Raw genomic sequence first — 7,387 nt, 5'->3', positions numbered from 1 at the left:
CAGCAGGCTCAGCTGTCCGTCGCAGCTAAGAATAGCCCGGTGCCGGGGCCGGGGGGCAGGATGGGTCTCCTCGGCGGGGACCGGCAGCCTGCCTCTGCTGCCACCACCGCTGGTGGGGAGCTGGCTCTGCCCCGGCAGCCCGGGGGGATGCTCGGCGGGGCACCCAGCGATTCGGACGAGGCGGACGGCGAGGTGCGAGCGCTGACGGCCAGGGCTTTCCGCAGCCTATCGGGTCTCCCTGCTGCTCATCTCGACATGTGCAGCTCCCACACCTCTTCCAGCCTCTCCAACTCGCTGTCGGAGGACGGTGGGCGGCCGCGGCGGTGGCCGGTGGCCAGCAGCGAGCCGCGGGGCACAGTAGCAGCCCTTCACGGCAGGATGGGCTGGCCCTTCCCCGCTGGCGTGGACGGGGAGCTGCTGGGCTTGCTGGGGAAGGAGCAGTTCGAGTGCGTGGACGTGGAGCTGGAGAGCGGAGAGGCCAGGAAGGGCCACTGCAAGAAGAGGACTGTCCCCAAGCGCCAGATCCTGCTGAAGAGGAAGGAGAGGAAGGAGACAGGTTTTGGCCCCTGGGGAGATGGTCCAGCCCCCCAGCCCCTGCCCCCCGCCCGGAAGGAGCCCTTCGGCAAGGGCAGGGCCGTCGGGGAGGACTTCAGGCTCAACTACAAGCAGTTCATGAAGACAGCCTCCCTGGACACTGATGCCAGCAAGACCAGAGCGGCTTCTTGCCTGGTGAAAAACGTCCTTGCCAAGAAAATGCAGTACGAGCAGAGGATCAAGATGGAGCAGAAGGGGCTGTGGGGCAGCTCGACCTCCTCGGGGCCATCCTCTGCTGGCACCGACCTGCTGGGGGACGGCCTGGAGGGCAAGTCCAGCTCACTCTCCCGCTCGGACTGCAGCTTCTCAGCCGAGGACCTGCGGAGCGGTGGGGTGCCAGTGGCTGCGATGGCCACGGTGGCCATGGGGGACGCCACCACCACCCATCCCACCAAGGGGGTGGTGCTGAGCGAGGCAACGAGAGAGAGTGTCTGCAAGCTGAAGAAGACCTTCAATGAACTCAATGAGAGGATGAAGTATCGGGAAGTGCTGGAGGGCCACCAGCTGCCCAGCACCACTGAGGAGCCAGCATCGGGGAGGATCCGCTACCGGCAAGCACGTGCCTTGTTCGAAGCCCGTCCTGGGGTCGGGAAGGTGTTGGATGTCGCCCGCAAATTTGAGAGAGTGCCGAAGCCATGGCCCAGCTTGAAGCAGCGAGCCATCTGCCCCAGCCACCCAAAACCCCTCCCCTTCGAAGCCGACAGCCAAGCACTCCCCACCGGGCCACCACGCCGCCTCGTCACCTCCTGGGCGCAGGAGGTAAGTCTGGTGCCACAGAGCCGGCAGGAAGAGAAGCCACCGGCAGTGCCTCGCCGGCCGCCCAGCCCTGGCACCTCGGCCCGGGGGGCCCCGCCGGCCATCCCCCCCAAGCCAGAAGAGAAGGGGAAGGGGCGCATCCCGCAGCCCCGGGATGTGCGCAAGCTGGTGAAGAGCAGCTACAGCCTCTGCTTTGGGACTGCTGGTGCATCCCGTGGCACCACAGCACCAGCGAGCGGCGGAGAGCCACCGACGGCCACCCCGCTTGTCATCCACTGCACCTCGGTCTGCCGCCGGGAGCCAGCGACGGAGCCGGGGGATGAGGAGGTGCTGGCAGCCTCCAGCCAAGAGCCAGCCCCAGCGTGTGCTGAAGGCCCCGCAAAGCCCACCAGCAGCCGGCCCTCGCCCACCCAGGGCTCCCCTGTCAACATCACAAGGGTTCAGGCCACGCGGAGGGGTGAGGCTGCCACAGAGGGGCCACCGGCATCTCCCCCACGCTGGGAGCGGAGCGAGCTCAGGGTGCCACCGTGGGTGCCGGTGGCCGAGGGGGTGCCGCACGTGGAGACCCATCTCCATGTCCTGGTGGGCCGACAATCCCCAGCAGCGCCCCGGGAGGGTTCCCCGGCTCAGAGCAGTGCGGTGCTGCGGACAGAGAAGACTGTTCTCCTCCCACGACGGTCACTGAGTCCCACGGAGGGAAAGGAGAAGGAGGGACGTGGCCATGGTGTCACCAGAGGGCTCCACACTGCTGAGGGGCCCGAGCCAGTGGCGCAGCAGCGTGGAAGCTGCGACAGTGGGGACCCCCGAGCTGGAGCCCCGGCTGGCGGCAGCACACACCCACAGCCTGTGAAACCGGCAGCAAGAAGCGTGCCAGAGCCAGGCACAAGTGAGCAGAGGCAGAAGCAGCCAGGCAGCTGGCTGGTGTCAGCGGGGAGTGGCGGCTCTGCTGACAGCGCCGGCCCTGCTGCCCTGTTTGAAGCCAGGGAGGGCAGTGAAGGACCCTCTGGCCGCCTGCCGGAGCAGAGGGAGGCCTGGGAGCATTTACTGAAGCGGCCAGCAGGCACCGAGCCGAACCCTCCTGCTGCCCCAGCGGAGAACTTCAACTACTTAGCAATTCCTGTGAAAGCCCCCAAGTCCTCCCCAATGCCAAAGCTGCCCTCAGTCCCCAACCCAGCCAGCATGTCCTTTGGGAGCTCTGCAGTCCCCAGCCCGGCCATTGCGTCCTTTGGGACCCCTTTGGTCCCCAACCCAACCAGCACATCCTTTGGGACCCCTTTGGTTCCCAAGCCATCCAGCACAGCCTTTGGGTCCCCCACAGTCCCCAGTATGTCCAACTCATCCTTCGGCTTCCCCTCAGTCTCCAGCCTGGCCAACACATCATTTGGGACTCCCTTGGTCTCCAACGCCAACAAGTCTTTTGGGACCCCCTTGATCCCCTACCCAGCCAGTGCGTCCTTTGGGACCCCCTTCATCCCTAACCTGTGTGGCACGTCCTTTGGGACCCCCTTAGTCCCCAATCCATCCAGCACATCCTTTGGGACTCCTTTGGTCCCTAACTCAGCCAACGCATCCCTTGGGACCCCCTTGGTCCCTAATCCATCTCTTGTATCCTTTGGGACCCCTTTGGTCCCCAATCCATCCAGTGCATGCTTTGGGATCCCCTCAGACCCTAATCTGCCTAACTCATCACTGGGGATCCCCTTGGTCCCCAACCCAGCCAGCTCATCCTTTGGGTCCCCCTTGGTCACCAACCCAGTTCCCTCTTCCCTTGGGTACCCATTAGTCTCCAACGTGGTCAGCTCATCCTTTGGATCCCCTTTGGCCCCCAACCTGGCCAGTGCTCCACTGGGGACCGGCGTGTGTCCCATGCCTGGTGGGGAAGCACTGTGGAGCAAACCCATTCCTGAGCCCCCCCTACCCCAGCCCTCCACGGGCCCAGCCGCTGTGGAGCACACAGTACCACTGCCCCCAGCTCAGCCCCAGCCTCACCTTGAGGATGCTCCCCATTTCCTCAGGAGGACTGAAGGCACCTCACAGAGCAGTAAGAGCACGCCAAGCCCCACCAAGCCCTCCGCCCCCCACCTGCCTGCGCACCGGAAGATGCTCGTTGATCCCGACAGTGGGAAATGCTACTACATGGAGCCACCACGGCAACCCCAGCTGAAAACACTCTATGACCCCGAGACCGGGCAGTACCTGGAGGTGCTCATCCCACCAGTGGCATCACACACCAGGCTCTACCAGGCTCCTTTCAACCCCCTGGTCATGGCCCCGGGGGTCTATGGCCCACCCTACATGCCCTACAGCAGCTTTCCCGGTCTCTCAGCACACCCGCCACCCTCCGCCCCCTCTCCTGTGCACCCTGACCTGCCGGCTGCTGAAAACCCCAGCTCCTCTGGGACCTTCAGCTCTGTCTCCAAGGGAGAGGGGCCACCTGCTGCTGGGAGTCCTGATGGCGGGTACCTGGAGAGCCTGTACTACATCCCCACGGGGATGCAGGCCAGCTCTGGCCCCAGCCCTGCCCAGGCCCCTGCCCGTGCCAGCCCTGCCGGGCCCGAGAAGGAACCGCTGCTCCGATTGTGACAGTCCTCGGCCAGGGATGGACCCGTGTGGCATCTCCCTTTAACTCCAAAGTCAGCATCACCCCCGACACAGGAGAGACCCTCTGTCCACGGCTGAGCTGGCAAAGCACTGAGGGGTATTGGCCACCAGCTGGACATCACCGGCTACTCATGGGTTTTCCATGGTATCCAGGGTATGTTCCAGCGTGAGCACCTGGCAGCCCTGAAGCCATAGGCCCTGGCCAGCAAAGGGGCCAGATGCACGGCCCCTGCTGTCCCTCTGTACTGCCAGTCCCGTCCCATGGGTGACCTGGGCTGGTCAGCACAGGGAGATGATGGTCCAGCCACCACCAGCCCCCCACAGCCATGGCTGCAGCATGGACTCCCTAAAATAGTAATAAAAATGCTGAGACTGAATTAAAACCTGCATAATCATCCTGTGTTTGTGTAGCCTGTAAAGAGGGGGGCGTGTGTGAGGGGCTCATGCAGCCCCTTTGGGGGAGCTGAGGGGCTGAGGCACTTGGACCCCAGTCTGTCCATCTGTCCTAGAGTGTCCACTGGATGAATCCTGGTCCCTGGGAGCAGGATGGGGCTCTGCAGTCATCAGCAAGCCCTGAACCCCAGCCCTTGAACCCCCAAACCCCAGCCCTGATCCCCAAACCCCGCCCCAGCCTCAGCCCACATATGTCCACACCATCCCAGGGAGGATTTTGGTCGAGGAGGAGGGGTCAGGCATTGCAGGACTGTTGCAGGACAAAAAACTCCCGGAGCGGGGGATCTCAGTTGGGGACACCCCATGCACACAGACACCACCCCCCCTGCTGGCCCGACACCCCGGGGATGGTCAGGGCCACGTCAGCCGGCTCACTGGCCCCGGGGGGGGGGCGGTTTATAGTCTTTATAGTCGCCCCGTGCCTCTGCCCCAGGACTTTCAGCATCGCAGCAGAATGCAGCTGGTGCTGGCGGCGTGGCTGGCCCTGAGCCTGCTGGCAGGGATGGGGGCCGAGGACATGTGTGGGGCCCCCCCTGCCAGTCCGGCCCACTCCATCCCTGCACCCCAGCTCAGCCCTGAGGAGCGGCTCTCGCCCCATATGCCCGAATCTCTGCGCTGTGACGCCTGCCACGCCATCGCCTTCCAGGTGGGAATCAGGGATGACAGCACCCTGAAGCCAGGAGTGAGAGCCCTCGAAGGGATGCTCTGGCCTGGGGAGATGCTGTCTGCTCCCCTGGGGCACCCTGCTGATGGCTACCCTCAGCGGCACCCCGAAAAAGCCCTTTGGGGCCAGCAAGGCCCCTTGCAGCTGCTCATGGACTCAGCAGCTCCTGCAAAAGTGCTTCAGCTGCCAGGGTGGCAAGGAAGGGGGTGCCGACCCCATCACCACTCAGAGCAGGGTCATGGGAAGGCTGCCACCCTCAATGGCCAGTTTCTTCCATTTTTCACCCCAGATTGAAGAGCAGCTGCGCAGGGTGGAGGGGAAGATGGGCAGGAAGACGCTGAGCGAGTCTGACTACGTGGAGGTGCTGGAGAGGAGCTGCTCGCAGGGCTGGGAGAGGTGAGCAGAATGTCCCTGGGGACAGGGATGTCCCCAGGCACCAGATTTTCTCCAGCCCCTGACTCTCCCCACAGCTACGGGGTGCAGGAGGTGGATGGGGAGAAGCGGCTGGCAGGGCCAGGGCTGCTGAGACAGGAGCTCATGAGCGTGATGGTGATGGGGGGACCCTGGCCAGGCAGGTAAGTCGAGGGGGGGGTTGGCAATGCAGGAGGGTGCCGGGAGCTGTCCCCTCACCACCATGGCAGGGGGATGCAGCGTGACCCACACTTGGCTCCTCGCAGGTTGTCCAAGATGTGCCACAGCTACGTGGGCGAGCAGGGAGAGGCACAGATCTACGGGGCACACCAGCAGGGCCCGGCCGCCCTCCGGGAGCTGCTCTGCCACGGGGAGAAGGGAGCCTGTGCCAGCGGCAAGGCCGGGGGGCCGGCCCCCCCCAAGGCGCTGCAGAATGAGCTGTAGCCCTGGTGTGGTTAATGCTTAATGCCCTGGTGACCTTCGGAACCAACTTCGTCCCCAGCGAGAGCCAACACGTGCCAGGAGGTGGGCACCTTCCTGGTGTCACCCATCATCAGCGTCGCAAATGTCCCTCAGTGCCCAGCCCAGTGCCAGGAGGATGCCGGCAGCAGCCGGTGCCCCACGCTGCCGGACCCCCTGCGGGCTGGGAATTACTCTGTAACCTGCCAACTCTAATGTTTTACCAACGTGGTGCTCAGGGTGGGGGTGCCCTGGCCCTGCAGGTGGTGCCAGCCCTAATTAAAGGAGTTAATAGCTGATCGGTCGCTCCCTGGTTTCACAACCCACAGCCAATGGCCACCTTCCAGCCTGCTGCCCCGCACCACGGCCTGCGTGGTGACTAAAGTCCTTCCCACAGCCATAAAATCCCTCTTGCAGTGACATCGCCGCCAGGGCCGCATCGCTGGAGGATGGGGACCCACTCGGGAGACCTGGCTCAGCCCCAGGTGAATGCAGCCTCCACCACTGTCCCCGTCCCAGTCCTCTCCTTGGCCATATCCTGGGGCAGGGGGGTGGGAAGGGGGTGACCGGGGGTACTGACCCCAGTGATGGCCAGTTTAGGGCCCCCACCAGGGCTGGCAAAGGATGGGGTGAGCCTGGGGACTGCGTTGAAGACCAGGACCAAGGGGACATGCTGGGATGCTGTGGCTGGGACTGGGTGTGCCATCCTTCACAGCACCCACAGGGTGGTCCAGGCACCCCAGGGCCAGTGGAGACCCCCCTCCACCCTCCCCTGGGGACAAACCATCACATAGGGACCGATGGGATTTGGAGCCCAGACCCCTCTCAGAGTCAGAGCTGGCACAGGATGAGGCTGAGCAGCCGCACGTGCCGAGCGGTGGCCCACGCATAGCCCAGCCCCGTTCCCATGGGACACCTGGGACAACACTGATCCGGCTCCTGCCTCACCCTTGCTGCCAGAACGGGAACTTGGCTCTCACCCCCCCTGGCCCCCCACGAACCCCTGGGAAGGAGCTGCCTGCGGCAGGCAGGGTGAGTACCGGGGCACCCCGCGGGCAGCATGGCGCACACCCAAAATCCTTCTACAATGCACCATTGGATGGAGACCAGCCAGCTGGGACCCCTCCCCATCCCTGCCAGCACAGGGGGTCCCGTGGGGCAGGTTGTGCCACTCGTGGGGCAGTGTGGTGTGGCTCCCCCCATCCCCCAGGGTGAGCTGGGGCTGAGCTGTGCCCCTGCACCCCAGGACCCCGCGGCAGGGACTGGGCCCCCCCGCCCGGAGATGGACATGCTCTACAGGATCGAGGACGTGCCCCCCTGGTACCTCTGCATCCTGCTCGGCTTCCAGGTACAGCCTGGAGGGGGGGTAGCCCCCATTGGCAGAGCCCGAGCCCCTGCTCCCAGCAGTGTGGGGCACTCCACAGCACCCCAACCCTGCTGAGCACAGCC

General features: G+C 64.8%; 3 protein-coding genes across 3 annotated transcripts in view; all 3 read left to right on the top strand.

Moving 5' to 3' along the window:
- The first annotated feature begins 41 nt into the window (after positions 1-41).
- PROB1 (proline rich basic protein 1) lies at positions 42-4,003 on the top strand. Its single transcript, XM_026858591.1, has one exon. It carries the CDS (start codon positions 61-63, stop codon positions 3,931-3,933), a length of 3,873 nt encoding a protein of 1,290 aa, XP_026714392.1. The 5' UTR covers positions 42-60; the 3' UTR covers positions 3,934-4,003.
- Positions 4,004-4,858: 855 nt separating this feature from the next.
- On the top strand, positions 4,859-6,201 carry MZB1 (marginal zone B and B1 cell specific protein). Its single transcript, XM_026858318.1, has 4 exons — positions 4,859-5,050; positions 5,358-5,464; positions 5,539-5,643; positions 5,746-6,201. Exons 1-4 carry the CDS (start codon positions 4,859-4,861, stop codon positions 5,921-5,923), a joined length of 582 nt encoding a protein of 193 aa, XP_026714119.1. The 3' UTR covers positions 5,924-6,201.
- Positions 6,202-6,258: 57 nt separating this feature from the next.
- SLC23A1 (solute carrier family 23 member 1) overlaps positions 6,259-7,387 on the top strand; it is a 4,593-nt gene continuing 3,464 nt past the window's right edge. Inside the window, 5 exon segments of the mRNA XM_026858210.1 lie at positions 6,259-6,296; positions 6,298-6,341; positions 6,344-6,423; positions 6,899-6,970; positions 7,185-7,286. Of these exon segments, the coding sequence (XP_026714011.1) occupies positions 6,271-6,296; positions 6,298-6,341; positions 6,344-6,423; positions 6,899-6,970; positions 7,185-7,286 (324 nt within the window). The 5' untranslated portion in view covers positions 6,259-6,270.

This window comes from Athene cunicularia, assembly GCF_003259725.1.
Source record: "Athene cunicularia isolate RWA chromosome 13 unlocalized genomic scaffold, athCun1 chr13_part1, whole genome shotgun sequence".
Classification (NCBI taxonomy): Eukaryota; Metazoa; Chordata; class Aves; order Strigiformes; family Strigidae; genus Athene; species Athene cunicularia.
This window is presented reverse-complemented; position numbering and strand designations above follow the sequence as displayed.

Coding starts and splice junctions, on each gene's coding strand:
- PROB1 (XM_026858591.1), top strand. CDS start 61: ATGGGTCTCCTCGGCGGGGACCGGCAGCCTGCCTCTGCTGCCACCACC.
- MZB1 (XM_026858318.1), top strand. CDS start 4,859: ATGCAGCTGGTGCTGGCGGCGTGGCTGGCCCTGAGCCTGCTGGCAGGG. Junction 5,051..5,357: donor GCCACGCCATCGCCTTCCAG/GTGGGAATCAGG, acceptor TTTTCACCCCAG/ATTGAAGAGCAGCTGCGCAG. Junction 5,644..5,745: donor GGGGGACCCTGGCCAGGCAG/GTAAGTCGAGGG, acceptor GGCTCCTCGCAG/GTTGTCCAAGATGTGCCACA.